The following is a 12914-nucleotide window of genomic DNA, read 5'->3' as shown; positions in this document are numbered from 1 at the left end:
TTCTGTAAGCATTGTTGGTTTATATTTTATATATATACAGTGACACCTTCCCACCCTCGGAGCACGCGCGCGAGAGACCCCGATCTCTCCGCCCACCCGACGGAATGCCGCTCGTAAAGCGAAAGGTCAATCCAGTCGCTGTGAGCCGTCGTCCGCTCGACGCTCGCATACGACACAACGAACTCGAAGCGGTTGCCGCCAATTCGCTCGCCGGCCTAATACGCCAGCTCGCCGATCTCTCGCGCCTTTGCGAGGATCTTTTCAGCGAGCTGCTGTGGGAAGCGGAGTCCATAAACGTACGAACGAGTAATCTCGCTCTTCGAATCGGCAAATTGCGCTCTCATCTCGGCAAACACAACTTCGACGGCGAAGAAGGTGAGCGAGCGCGTATCTATTTGCGAGAGTCTCGCACGCGGTGTGTAATCATGTAATGTTATGGCTTTGTGGGGGGGCGTGGGGGGGGGGGGGGGGGGGGCCTATTTGTTAATTAATTACGTACAAAGGTGAACGAATTTTAATTTGCGAAAACCGCTGACTATCATTTATTTTTTTATTTTCTCAGCGATGAATGTTGAGTCGCTGTTCAACGTTCAACATTTTTCAAGTCAAGAGAGGCCTTGTCAACAGCTCTTCAACGCCGACGCGCGTCCTCACATCATCAAGGAGTCGTTCGACGAGATCGATCCGCCGCCTAGCTTAGAACGATTCAACGTCTTCTACGGAAAGGGAATCAACTGCGTGGTGAAGTACACGCATCCAGGATACTTCGCCGACCTGTGGGTCAGCGGCGAACTCCAGCGACAGGCGATGCCGCAAAGAACGAAGACAAAGACGAATGTGGGAGATGAGAAATGTGACGTCAAAAAAATTAATCATTGCACCCTTTTTTTTTCTAGAGTGAACGTAAGGCGAAGACTTTTTCAAATTTCTCTAAGACTCTGTCGAAGACGGACGTGCGTCGCATGAAGACGCGAACCTACGCAAGCAAAGGCATTGAACTCTCCTCGCAACAGTCGTCGCCGTCGTCGTCGACGCGCAATTCCAAGAGCGCCGATTCCGGTTTTCACACGGGTAGCGATAGCGATCTTCCGTCCCTGGAAGACGGCAAATATTGCACTCTCAGCGTCGCGAGTGGTTTGAAAGAGAAAAAGAAGCAGCGATCGTTCGGCGGCGGCGGCGGCATCCTTTCGCGACTCTTCAGTCGAAAGAAGTCGCATCGCAACGCGGCACCGAAAGATCGGCCAGCGCTAACGGGCGTGTTCGATTCAGAGCTGCGTCCCGGCTCTCAACCAGTGTCAAGTAAAGACACGGTTGTGTATGAGCCTGGTCCTACGGATCCTCCTCCTCCACCGCCGCCGCCTCCACCGCCTCCACCGCCGCAGCCGTCAGCGTCTCAAGCCGTATACGCCGTGCCTAGTGATCCAGCGTCAAAAGGGAAGGAATTGCAAGATGAAATCAATTTGGCTGTGGCGGCTGTCGAGTCGGCGTTCGCGGAATCGAGCTATCTCTCTATTACGCGGCTCAACAGCGTGAAAGAGGAGCGAACGTCGTCGAAAAAAGAATCGTCACCAGCACGAAATCGTCGACCCAAGCACCAAGAAACGAGGAGCAGTCCTGTCCAATACGCAGTCGTTAATAAGAAGAAGAACTTGAAAGGGTCGCCTCTTTCCGGGAGATTCAATCGCCAATTGGCGGCGGCACAACGCAAAGTGAGTGAACAGCCAGCTGCGCCGGTGAAGTACGCCGCCGTCACTAAGAGGAACAAACAACGGAAGGCTTCAAGTCAAGGCAGCGAGGACTTTCCCCCGCCGCCGCCGCCGCCGCCCGTTGCTCAGATGATATCAGTTAACGTCGACGCGTACGCCGTGCCACAGAAGAAGTCTTTGGTTTCGCATAGAGAATCGTGCGAAATCGACGAAACGGCTCCCGTGTCGCCGCCGCCGCCGCCGCCGCCGCTCGTCGCCGTTGTCCAGACGGTGAGCGTCACGAGTTTTAGTGGCGGGTCGTTGGCGCATCGAGCGAGCGGTAGCGGATCCGCGGGAGTCGGGGTGAATCGGATCGATTTGATGGCGGCTATACGTCGCGGTAAGGAACTGCGTAAGGTCGATCAGTCTTCCGCTGGCAGTAAGAAGAAGACGTTCGGACCGCCTGGGTTTGGTGCGCTCGATGTAGCGTTGATATTGGCTCGTAGGGTGGCGATCGAGGTGGATGATGACGACGATCCGTCGGGGACGTCCAATTTAACTGAGGACGAGTGGGATTAAAAACGAGGGAGAGCGAGAGGACGGAGAGACGTAATTTAGTTATTCATTTCAAGGAGATTGATTGATTCACTTTTTCATAGTTAACAATAGACGCTGTAGGCCGAGAGCCAATGGTGCGTGCATGAGCAAAATCATTTTCTGTCATTATTAGATTTAATTTACTAGTGAGCAAAATGTATATTTGGTAATTAAATATACAAACAACCCGATGCGCTGGTCTAGATGCGCCAGATTAGATTCAAACAAAGCCGGCCTAAGAACCCCCGCTCTAGAGTTGTCAATTTATACTATAGAGAGTAACACTTGACACTAAACTAGTGCCAAAAATTCGTTTACGGGACAGTTTGTCTACAATGAACCTAACGCGAACACTCTGCTCTCACTACCATCCTCTGTGAGGAATCCATTCATCAATAACCGTTTCACCTTCACAAATAAAATACCTAGGATGATGATAGGCCGTCGCACAAGACTACAGCAAAACGTGAGAGTTAGTAGCAATTCAAACCTGACCCAAAAGAGACTTACATGATAGGGATATAGCCACAGCGAGCTTCCTATAGGATACTTCTCGTAGTTCAAAGAGCCGGACTTTGATCTCACTTTTCCCACCTCTTGAGACATAGAAAAGAGTCTAAACAAGCCATAACAACGTAAAAAAATAAAGACATCTTGGCTAATTACATCTCACTCTAAATCTGTTTCTCGAACAACTGCTCCATATCCGGTTTCGTTTCTGTCTTTGTCCAGACTCATTCCAGTCCAACCCGAGTCTATTACCATGTGCCCTTTGCTCGGATAGTGACTCATCACGGTGACTTGAACGGTGCACGCAATCTCGGACTCAGTGCAAGAGCCAATTAGCCGTTGCTCCCAGTCTGAAGACAAAGGTAATACACTAACAGAAAACCTAATTTGGCTCTACCATAAAAGATGTAGTTTCCTGGGTGAATTTCCGTCACAGCACCCAGATCGTTTTTCGCTACTGAACACGTTGGCGTTGATCCAATACTAACAATTGGACAATCAATACCACTCGCTCGAATTCTAAAGAAAATCGTAAGTTCATGTGTGTGCTGAGTTAGGCTGCACAGACTTTTTAGCCAAGTCAGATATTGACTCCACGGTTTGCGACAAAAGCTTTTGCACTTGGCCGCTTTCACGAGCATCATACGCTTGTCCGGTGTGAGTATAGAGTCCGGAAAATTGAATTTCCTCGCTGTCCATCATATCTCGTATCAACTCCAGAATGCCCGCACTATCAGCTATAGGAACGCCAACTAAAAGCAGAACATCAATCAAAACACTGTTGCATCTTGCTAAGGATTCCATTGAAAAAAAATAGGCTACCGTACGTCTTCCATATCCGACGTCGACAATGACGAGAACGGACCACTTGCGACCAACGGGAAGCCTTCCGTCAAAGTCCTTGATTGCCTTCACCGCCTCCTTGCTATCGACGACGATGTGGACTTGCTCGAGTTGCTGCATGAGCTTGGCAACGGGTTTGAGCTTGTTCTTCGTCATTGGAAAAGCGAGGAGAATGTCGTCGAAGCCGCCTTCGGCGAAAAACGACGCTTCGCCGATCGTTGAGACCGTTATGCGGCGCCTCGTTTCGTTTGTCATGTAGAAGCCGGCCTCCCTGCATAGACGAATCGTCGATTACAGTTGATCTTACTCGGTTTGTGCGTTTGGTGCACCAGGTCTTCGCCGTTTTCATGTGGGGACGTAAATTGACTCCCGCTCGAGCGCAGCGCTCGATCATCGTCTGGCAGTTTTGCTTTAGAGTCGGGACGTCGACGAGAAAAGCGGGAGTTTGCAGAGACGAAACATGTTGCGGAGTGAACGATTTGTCCCACGGAAGCCCTGCGAGAAGGCGATCCATTTATAATCCGGGGGCCTGAAGCAAAGAGTGTCGTTCGATCAGAGATAAATCTCTGGTCCGAACAGCGAGCCGCGGCGCGCCCATCGATGCTCAAGTCGTTGCGACGAGCCAACGAAGCGACGACGACGACGTCGACGAGTCGCCAAGCGGTCGCGACCTTCGATTCGACGCTGCTCGAACATCGCGACGAGTTTCGACGAAACGACGACGACAATGGAAGCGGACACGACGTAATCGAATCACCGTCGTCGTTGTCGTATGAAGTCGTTGCCGATAGAGATGATCTCATGGCTGCAGAGGACACGGTGAAAAGAGGCATAGAAATATATATATATATATATATATACCCGTTCTGTTTTTTGTAATTTACGCATTTCTCTAGGCTTCTTTTCCGCCGGTCGAGTTCCTCTGAAAAAAAACAGGTCTACTAAGGACTACGACTTGCTGCATTTCAACAAACGACGAGACGGCGTCTACGCGTCAGAATCGACGAAAGGTTTTTTTCCAGGGGGCAATTTTTTTTCTGAGATAGAAAAAATAATTGTTCTGTTTCAGATTCCAAGAAGACGCAGATGTCGACGGTCGGAGTCGATTTGGGCGTTTGGAAGTACACTCAAAATCGGACTCTTAGTCATAGAATTTCTCACGTGGGATTTTGCCGGACAGGTTCGTGCTCCCTAGCGGCTCTAGTTAGTTTTTATGAAATGACGCGTACTGTTCATATACAGTACCGTTCCAGAGTTCTAGACACTCCCAAAAATGATGATGTCTCTTCTTCTACAGGAAGGCTATTATGCCACTCACCAGTGTTTCCTATCCAAGCGGTCTCTTTATCTCGTCCTTTGGAACGTCAACGACGGCGACGACGGCATAAACGAATTGGAATCGTGGCTTCGAAACATTCAGGTCGACGAATTTCGCCCATGAATTTCTTCGCTCTCAGAAAGCATTTGTTGACAGGCGAGAGCGCCCGGCGCCACCGTCATATTAGTCGGTTCTCACATCGACGTGAAGAGAAAAGGTATGTACGCGTGAATGTACTTCGGAGTTTTTTTTCTATCTCTATTCTAGGTGTTTGAATGTCAATCTGGTCGTCTCGTCCGATCAAATTCAGGAAGGGGAGTTAATCGATAAAAGCAATGCGGACGTCTTGAAGGGTTGGTACTATCCCGAGGTAAGTCCTTTGCCTGTCTTCATTTCGCATGATCTGGTTGGATAAGCAACTATAGACAACGACCAACGTACGTGCTCTCGCAAGTGCAGTCCGCATACATATTTATTGCATACTACGTCTACTTTTTACCTACATTTATCTACATGAAATCGTTTGACAAAAGACGAACGACGACGTCTTTAGACGGCTGTGCCCCGTTCGAGATTCTGCTTGATTTTGGCTGTGAATTTGTGTTTCTCTCGTTGGACTGAACTTGGCTCTCTTTGCAGCCCTGCGAGAAGAAGGAGGAGATAAAATACACAAACAAATGAAGAGAGGGGGACAACGGTTCCGCGAATTTAATCCATAAACGTACTGCTTTTCCAAATCGTCGACCATTCGATCCACGCCTTCCTTGCTCGGCGCCGTCAGGAGAGGATCGAGAATGGTATTGGCTGTCGCATAGAAATCGTCTCCCCTTAATTAAATTAAATTAAAAAACGTCACGTCAAAGGGGAGTTCAGTTCATTAACTCGAGGACTTACTCCTTTTCGTATTCGCCGTTCGCGTGTGGATCCAAGGCAACCACCAAGAGTCAAAAAATTGTAGGTGCACGGGCCCGGATCATGCACGAAGACGAAGGCAACGCGAATTCGTTCGACGACGATGTAAATCTGCCGACGAGAGCGATCGTCGGCCTCGCGACAAAAAGGAAAGCGAAAGTCGACCAAGCGCCACCGTCGTCGTCTCGAACGTCATCGTCGTCCGAACAGCGAGCCGCGGCGCGCCCATCGATGCTCAAGTCGTTGCGACGAGCCAACGAAGCGACGACGACGTGGTCGACGTGTCGCCAAGCGGTCGCCACCTTCGATTCGACGCTGCTCGAGCATCGCGACGAGTTTCGACGAAACGACGACGACGATGGAAGCGGACACGACGTAATCGAATCACCGTCGTCGTCGTCGAAAGGAAAGAAAAGTCCTTACGACGTCTCCGATGACGATTTTTCGTTTTCGCCGCCGCCCCTGCGTCGTTCGACTAAGCGAATCACCGTTTTCGCTAAGGGAAACTCGTCTTCTTCTTCGCCGTCGTCGCCGTCGTCTTCTTCTGTCGCTTCAAGGGCGTATTCGTTGCCTTTGGCGACGAGAGTGAATGAAGCGGCAAGTCAGATGAGTTCGAAAGCACGTACCAACAGCAGTCCAGTAAGACTAAATTGTGTGAACGAAGCTACTAGCGCATTTGCCTCAATAGAAGAGTCTTGCTGTTTTGCCTGTCGTTGCTCAAGAGAAAGAACGGAGTCCGGCTAAACGAATTGATGTGGAAGATTCGGTAAATTTTAGTTACTTAATTATTGTCTACCGGTACAGTAGTTGCAAGGTATGGTACTGTTATGGGGTTCTTGCCTGTAGAGGAAACCCTCCTTTAGATTTCTCCTCTAATTTGTTCTGTAGCTTACTGACAATTTTGAATATTGGCTTCATGGAATGAATCCAAAGTTCACCTTGAGAGTGAGATGCTCAAAGTGCGCTCATCATTTGGCTTATGGACTTTTTGGATGACGTTCTTTTTTCTTTTTTAATAGTGCCTGCAGCATGCTGGAAGAGTGTTCACGTGGACTGTTTCGCGTTCACTTGCGAGCTGCTAATCTAACGGACAGCCTCTTTTCGGCTCTTCAAGATGCCGACTCAAGCTCAGTAAGTAGATTGAATTTATCCTGCCAAACTGAAAGTTACGTTTTTTGACGGTCATTTCCCCCCCAAAGCAATTGGCTTTAGTAACGAGTGCTCTGTTTTTCGTTTTATCAAAAGACAGAGCGGGATTGGATGTATCTGAAGAGACCGTTGGTAATACCAGGTTTTGATATTTGGGAGGCTCGCTGAGTGGGTCTGCGTGCTATAGCTCTCCTCTGCCGGTTGCTCAATCCGGAAATATCAGCTGCAGATGGAGGGGGTAAAGGCGGCATCACTCTCAACGAGCTTTCAAATAAAATACGGTATTTCTTAGCATACACAGTAGAATTGATTATTCAACCTTGTCGTTATCTTTAGAAATGTTTTGGAAAAGAGATCGTCTATTCACGGGTTGGAGTACCTCCCAGGGGGCTGTCTAACGGTAAGATTACACACAGAGAATGGAGGAGCGATGTGTGTACGCATTCTTTTCATTAGGCCAATAGTTTGGCATCGGAAACTTTAGTGGCATTTGCAGAAAGTAGAAGCGGCAGTAAATATTTGGCTAAAATTCACGAATTTGGTGGAGTTCAGCGTCTAGTTAGCCAAGGCAGGCAGTCTATTGAAAACTTCGTTATGTTTATTGATTGTCTTCCAAAGCCGATACACTTGGACGTGAAATCCTTTCCGTCAAGGCAGACTCTGACGTGACCGAATTACCTCACTCCTGCATCTTGTACTGCCGCTTTCTCAAGTTCCTGCGTTCTTTTATTCAACACGGCGAATGTCTGCCCTACATCCGAAGTGTTTTCAGAGGCATCGTGGAAAAGATAACGAGGTAAGAAGAGCTTAAACAAATAGGCATGCTAATGCTTAGACGTATACAAAAGGGTACTGTCCTTATTGAGTTCAGTCTTTCGCAGCAGCGAGGAAAATTGCGGAAAGTAGGTATCAAGCAACGGTTTATATACTATTAACTAAATGCGATTATGTAGCTCGAGCTACGTCAAGTGCTTATACAATACTCTATGTTTTCTTGCCGACGTCAGTTGCAACAACGGTAATAAATTTAATAGTCTATAAAAAGTAGTAATTCTTTTTCGTTTTTAGGTGCAGCTGCTATGTGCGTGAGTGAGGAACTAGAGCTCCTCACACTGGTCCTCTCCTTTCTCTTCAATAAGCCTCGACGACGGTTCGAATCGAACGCAAAGCTGGAAATAGATTTAGTAGTCAGTCCCGACGTGTCGAAGAAGCGTCTTCTCCTATGAATTACTGCGTTTTCGTAGAGCGTCGGCTTTCTTCTCAACGTTGCTGCTGTCAGCGCCGTCAGTCGAGTGACAATGAGCAACATAACCGTTCGCGAGTCGCCGAAAGACGACGACGACGACACGCGCGACGACGTTCGCACGATTCCGGGTCTAATCGACTTGTTCAAGACGAACAACGACTTCTGTTCGAGCTTCTTCTCGACAGTGGGAGCAGGATATGGAATGAGGGGTCAAACGGACGACGACTCCGGCGTCGTTCAATCGCAAAGCAGCGACGACGGTAGCGCGAGCTCTCAGCCGTCCATGGCGGCACCGTTTGGCCTCAGAGGCACGTCAAACCGAGGAGTCACTTTAGCTATGTTCGTTTTTTTTTTGAATAGAGATGGAGTTGAAACTGGACAAGTTCAGTCGATATGGATCTCTTGCTTCTTATATTGCTCTACTACTCGGCTGTCTTACGAAATATAATATGGTGCGTACTTCGTCGAGTCGTTTGCCTTCGTTTCTATTTCGACTCGCGTAGGAAAATAAGCTTGAATTGGAGTCGTATTTGGTGGACGATATGGCAAAGAAGCTCGTCAATTCAGCGAAAATAATTTTTGCGTATATGAAGCTTCAGGTTAGCCAACTTTGAGCACCTAAAATATTCTTCCACGTGGCGCTTCTTCTCAGAAAAGCGAACTGGACTCGAATCGCCAATCAGTCACAGATGTCATTGAAATTTTGGAGTCACTTAGTTCCAGTTGAGTATTTAATACCTTATTGCGTTGTATAGTAGTGGGGTGACGTGGCATGGGGTTTATAGTTGCGAATCCTATTTTTAGCGTCGCTATACTTAGACCTACCGAAATCACGCGCGCGCTCCTTCCGGCTGCTCCCCAATGTAGATGACAGTTCTCAGAACAGGTCAAATATTTTACAATTAATGAGTGCTTTTCATTTTCAAAGCACTGCATTTCTTCATTTGTAACTGGGCCAATCGTCTAACGGGTGAGACTATTCTGGTCAGGTGATGATAACGTTTGGAGATGCAGACATATTTAGCTAACACGTCGTTTTCATATCGAAGATCCCTCAACGTCTTTTTCGCTCGCTTTATCGCAGTCGGTAAAAAAGCGTCTAACGAAGAGATCGACTCCACTTTACCATCGAACCGAAGAGACAGTGTCGTTCTTCAAACGTAAGCTACAAACCGCTTGTGGTGAAAAGTCGCACTTTCGCGCAGTGACGCGTACAGAGACGCAGGTGTATTTACCTGCTCAAGTCCGTGCTGCATGACCGACAACGTTTACATCGTGAGAGCGGCTACAAACTCCAGTCGGAAACATCAACGGCACGTTGAGTTCGTTGCCGGCGCATCGTCTCGGCGGAATCGCCATAAAGGAGGCGCTCAAACCATAGAGGCTCAAACGAGCCGACGTCGCAACCGGAGAGCGTCTCCGACGTTTTCGTGGGGGCAAGTTTTAACAGCAGGTAGGCAAAGCAGAGATCGCAACGCCAAACTCGAAAAGAAAATCAATTTTCCACACGAAAATTGATCATAAACAGCCCAAAAGGCACGCACATTCATCAACGGTATTAATAAATCCGCAACAATTTCATTGCCTAAATTCGCGAGAGGTCATAGTGGTGTGACGTGTGGGCGTGGACCCGTCTTTTCTAGGTGCCGGACAAAATCCGGCGCGACAGGAATTCCCTACCTACAGCGTTCGGTCGACTCTCGTCAACATGCTCTGCGGCTCGGGGGACTGCGTTCAGTCGTGCTCGCCATGCAGGTCATCAAGGCGGGCGACGCTCACATTGTCGTCGCTGGCGGGCAGGAGAGCATGAGTCAGGTGAGAGGAAAATATAGGTGCAACTGTTCTATTCTTAAAATTTAGTCTGGTTTTTTTTTGTAGTTGTCTCACTGCCGGCACATGCGAACTGCCGTCAAGTTTGGTGACGTCACCATGTTCAATACTCTCTGCTCAAAGACGGACTCATGGATTCATTTGCCAATATTCACATGGGGATGTACTGGTAGGAGAAAGTGTCACGTGTTCTGCTGTGCGTATTAATTAATGCTGTGCATAGCTGAAAACGTTGCACAACAGTGGAAAATTTGCTGAGAAGCGCAAGATACTGGTATCCATAGCGACGACAAGCGGAAAATGAAAGAATTCATGTATCACTTCATTCCTGATCTTTTTGCTGCTCAACGGTAACCATGCCAACGCATTCTTTATATCAATTCAATTTTTTTGGAATTTTTAGAGGACATTTGAGCGACGATGAAGATGCGGATGACGATGCCATGGAAACGGAAACCAGGCAACAGCAATTCGAACCTGGTCCGGGAACGTACTCATTGATATTCAGGAATAATACATTCTACGTTTTCCTGAGACTTCATCAGGTAAAGAAATCAATAATTAATCAACGAATTGATATTTATTAATTTTTTAGATGCTTTTTGATCGTCTTTTTCGAATCTATCGTCAAGCTGTGACCGTCACCAAGACCGAGGCTCCCTATAGGCTAGCTGAGAAGGAGTCTACAGCTGTAGCACTTCGACTCAGAGCACTCAGTAAGTATTAGATATATAATTATTTCAGTCCACGTGCTCACGCACGTGTTCTCGCTTTTTCAGCCGAAATTGACGTAGAGGAATATTACCCCGCGTTCTTGGACATGGTTAAGAATCTTCTTGACGGTAAGATGGGAAGATAGAAGGCCGTTTTTTAGTATTGCATTTATTTATTTGATCACGTGATCACTGGTGCAGCTCACCAGTTCCAAGCCTTTGATTTTTAATCGTTCGAGCGCTTGACGTTCTTGCTGCACATAGAAACGTCGTTTTCCTAGTCACGTGGACCCTTTTTTATTCCCTATAAAAGACACACACACACTGGGAAAGTATATATTATTTATTCATTTTAATTATTAGGGAATATGGACCCCGCTCTGTTTGAGGACACGTGGCGCGAAATGTTTGGCGTTCACGCTTACATTACGTTTACAATGGATAAACTCATACCGAATCTTGTCAGACAGGTTTGACTTAGAAATATTTCACTTTCGTCTCTCCCTTAGTCTCTCCCCTTACATGTAGCTACATACTTTGGTTACAGATGACGTCTGTACCAAAGTCTACGATGTCTTGGTAGAGGAGTCCGTTGCCATGGCTGCATCCGGGAACCTCCCCGCGGCGGAGGCGACGTATCAGCGAAGAGCCGAGCAGCTATTGGCCGAGGAGAATTGCTTCAAGATGATCATTGTAGGAAGGGGAATAAGTTGGGGTCCCGGATGTAGAATGAAGGGTCTTTTTATAGCACAAACGTAACGGGAAATTGGAAATTGAATTAATTGAGGGTTTGCACGACGATAGAGCGTCGGCAAATTCCGCTGAAATAAAGGTTAAAATAATTAATCAATATTAAAAAATTATTTATTGGGTTTATGAAGAGGTGGGCAAATTACGTCGAAAAACATTTCGCCGCGAATCAAGTGGAGCTGTCCGAACAGGCCAAACGAGAAATGCAACGAAGACCCATTGTTCTATTGAGGTAATAATACAAATTCAATAAAAATTTCCGATTTTATTTTTATTTTCCCTTGAAGAAATGTCCGATCAAGTGAAATTCGATGGATTCGACCACGGAAGTCAGAAGAGGAGGAGGAATACATGACACCAGAAGTGACGTCAATTATGGACGGTGTCATCGTCCTTGGCAACGTCGAAGCCAAAGTGGATCCGGTCTCCTACAAATTGAAATTCGTCTCCGGCTCAAGTTCGACGCTTCTACGCCCCGAAGGAAAAAAATCATCCAAACAGGTGAGTTATTTATATATTTATTTCTAGAGGGGCCCCCTTTGTAGTAGCAGCTTCAGTTTCAAGGAAAATCCCCACGTTTTGCATTGACGTTCCAGCTGCTTAGAGTCAGAGTAGATTTTTGCTATCCTTAAAAACATAAAACATATTGAGTACCTTCAACAGAAAACACATTGAGTACCTACAACAGAAAACACATTGAGTACCTTCAACAGAAAACACATTGAGTACCTACAACAGAAAACACATTGAGTACCTTCAACAGAAAACACATTGAGTACCTACAACAGAAAACACATTGAGTACCTACAACAGAAAACACATTGAGTACCTTCAACAGAAAACACATTGAGTACCTACAACAGAAAACATATTGAGTACGTTCAACAGAAAACATATTGAATACGTTTAATTGAAAACATAATGAGTACCTTCGACAGAAAACATATTGAGTACCTTCAACAGAAAACGTAATGAGTACCTTCAACAGAAAACATATTGAGTACCTTCAACAGAAAACAGAAAACATATTGAGTACCTACAACAGAAAACAGAAAACATATTGAGTACGTTCAACAGAAAACATATTGAATACGTTTAACAGAAAACATAATGAGTACCTTCAACAGAAAACATAATGAGTACCTTCAACAGAAAACATATTGAGTACCTTCAACAGAAAACGTAATGAGTACCTTCAACAGAAAACATATTGAGTACCTTCAACAGAAAACAGAAAACATATTGAGTACGTTCAACAGAAAACAGAAAACAGATTGAGACCTACAACAGAAAACAGAAAACATATTGAGTACCTTCAACAGAAAACATAATGAGTACCTTCAACAGAAAACATATTGAGT

General features: G+C 46.5%; 4 protein-coding genes across 8 annotated transcripts; 3 read left to right on the top strand and 1 right to left on the bottom strand.

Annotated features, from left to right (window-relative positions):
* Positions 1 to 104: 104 nt before the first annotated feature.
* On the top strand, positions 105 to 2466 carry LOC136188139 (actin-binding protein WASF2-like). 2 transcript variants are annotated; one of them, XM_065975869.1, is made up of 4 exons: positions 105 to 375; positions 563 to 837; positions 897 to 2294; positions 2345 to 2466. In XM_065975869.1, exons 1-3 carry the CDS (start codon positions 105 to 107, stop codon positions 2262 to 2264), a joined length of 1914 nt encoding a protein of 637 aa, XP_065831941.1. In that variant the 3' UTR covers positions 2265 to 2294; positions 2345 to 2466. The 2 variants fall into 2 exon arrangements, with proteins under 2 accessions (XP_065831941.1, XP_065831940.1); XM_065975868.1 differs by having other exon boundaries at positions 897 to 2452.
* LOC136188140 (D-serine dehydratase-like) lies at positions 2422 to 4153 on the bottom strand. 2 transcript variants are annotated; one of them, XM_065975870.1, is made up of 7 exons: positions 3965 to 4153; positions 3620 to 3906; positions 3361 to 3544; positions 3190 to 3311; positions 2956 to 3142; positions 2793 to 2898; positions 2422 to 2736 (listed from the first exon to the last, which is right to left on the bottom strand). In XM_065975870.1, the coding sequence occupies exons 1-7, from the start codon at positions 4147 to 4149 to the stop codon at positions 2647 to 2649; spliced, it is 1161 nt and encodes a 386-aa protein (XP_065831942.1). In that variant the 5' UTR covers positions 4150 to 4153; the 3' UTR covers positions 2422 to 2646. The 2 variants fall into 2 exon arrangements, with proteins under 2 accessions (XP_065831942.1, XP_065831943.1); XM_065975871.1 differs by lacking the exon at positions 2422 to 2736 and having other exon boundaries at positions 2949 to 3142.
* A 23-nt stretch (positions 4154 to 4176) lies between these two features.
* Positions 4177 to 5476, top strand: LOC136188138 (uncharacterized). 3 transcript variants are annotated; one of them, XM_065975866.1, is made up of 7 exons: positions 4177 to 4379; positions 4427 to 4464; positions 4532 to 4645; positions 4705 to 4815; positions 4933 to 5055; positions 5110 to 5170; positions 5221 to 5476. In XM_065975866.1, exons 1-7 carry the CDS (start codon positions 4363 to 4365, stop codon positions 5366 to 5368), a joined length of 612 nt encoding a protein of 203 aa, XP_065831938.1. In that variant the 5' UTR covers positions 4177 to 4362; the 3' UTR covers positions 5369 to 5476. The 3 variants fall into 3 exon arrangements, 2 of the variants coding, with proteins under 2 accessions (XP_065831938.1, XP_065831937.1); XR_010670135.1 differs by having other exon boundaries at positions 4177 to 4454; XM_065975865.1 differs by having other exon boundaries at positions 4177 to 4464.
* A 426-nt stretch (positions 5477 to 5902) lies between these two features.
* On the top strand, positions 5903 to 10393 carry LOC136188280 (wings apart-like protein homolog). Its single transcript, XM_065976018.1, has 22 exons — positions 5903 to 6504; positions 6554 to 6631; positions 6754 to 6824; positions 6885 to 6996; positions 7065 to 7146; positions 7202 to 7295; positions 7351 to 7414; positions 7471 to 7582; positions 7633 to 7810; positions 7863 to 7916; positions 7968 to 8032; positions 8083 to 8201; positions 8259 to 8568; positions 8621 to 8712; positions 8764 to 8859; positions 8913 to 8982; positions 9189 to 9230; positions 9285 to 9420; positions 9466 to 9713; positions 9904 to 10075; positions 10139 to 10259; positions 10314 to 10393. Exons 1-20 carry the CDS (start codon positions 5929 to 5931, stop codon positions 10068 to 10070), a joined length of 2766 nt encoding a protein of 921 aa, XP_065832090.1. The 5' UTR covers positions 5903 to 5928; the 3' UTR covers positions 10071 to 10075; positions 10139 to 10259; positions 10314 to 10393.
* The last annotated feature ends 2521 nt before the right edge of the window (positions 10394 to 12914 follow it).

This window comes from Oscarella lobularis, chromosome 6, assembly GCF_947507565.1.
Source record: "Oscarella lobularis chromosome 6, ooOscLobu1.1, whole genome shotgun sequence".
NCBI classification, from domain to species: domain Eukaryota; kingdom Metazoa; phylum Porifera; class Homoscleromorpha; order Homosclerophorida; family Oscarellidae; genus Oscarella; species Oscarella lobularis.
Note: the sequence above shows the minus strand (reverse complement) of the source record. Positions and strands in the feature narration are given on the sequence as shown.

What these genes read in the sequence shown, in the direction of transcription:
- LOC136188139 (XM_065975869.1), top strand. Translation starts at nt 105, where the DNA reads ATGCCGCTCGTAAAGCGAAAGGTCAATCCAGTCGCTGTGAGCCGTCGT. An exon ending in CAACTTCGACGGCGAAGAAG is followed by an intron (nt 376 to 562) that starts GTGAGCGAGCGC and finishes TTATTTTCTCAG; the next exon opens with CGATGAATGTTGAGTCGCTG. An exon ending in GAACGAAGACAAAGACGAAT is followed by an intron (nt 838 to 896) that starts GTGGGAGATGAG and finishes TTTTTTTTCTAG; the next exon opens with AGTGAACGTAAGGCGAAGAC.
- LOC136188138 (XM_065975865.1), top strand. Translation starts at nt 4,236, where the DNA reads ATGCTCAAGTCGTTGCGACGAGCCAACGAAGCGACGACGACGACGTCG. An exon ending in AGAGGACACGGTGAAAAGAG is followed by an intron (nt 4,465 to 4,531) that starts GCATAGAAATAT and finishes GCATTTCTCTAG; the next exon opens with GCTTCTTTTCCGCCGGTCGA. An exon ending in CGCGTCAGAATCGACGAAAG is followed by an intron (nt 4,646 to 4,704) that starts GTTTTTTTCCAG and finishes GTTCTGTTTCAG; the next exon opens with ATTCCAAGAAGACGCAGATG.
- LOC136188140 (XM_065975870.1), bottom strand. Translation starts at nt 4,149, where the DNA reads ATGGATCGCCTTCTCGCAGGGCTTCCGTGGGACAAATCGTTCACTCCG. An exon ending in ATATCTGACTTGGCTAAAAA is followed by an intron (nt 3,312 to 3,360) that starts GTCTGTGCAGCC and finishes GATTTTCTTTAG; the next exon opens with AATTCGAGCGAGTGGTATTG. An exon ending in AGGAAACTACATCTTTTATG is followed by an intron (nt 3,143 to 3,189) that starts GTAGAGCCAAAT and finishes CTTTGTCTTCAG; the next exon opens with ACTGGGAGCAACGGCTAATT.
- LOC136188280 (XM_065976018.1), top strand. Translation starts at nt 5,929, where the DNA reads ATGCACGAAGACGAAGGCAACGCGAATTCGTTCGACGACGATGTAAAT. An exon ending in TGTATCTGAAGAGACCGTTG is followed by an intron (nt 7,147 to 7,201) that starts GTAATACCAGGT and finishes TGCGTGCTATAG; the next exon opens with CTCTCCTCTGCCGGTTGCTC. An exon ending in GTCTTACGAAATATAATATG is followed by an intron (nt 8,713 to 8,763) that starts GTGCGTACTTCG and finishes CGACTCGCGTAG; the next exon opens with GAAAATAAGCTTGAATTGGA.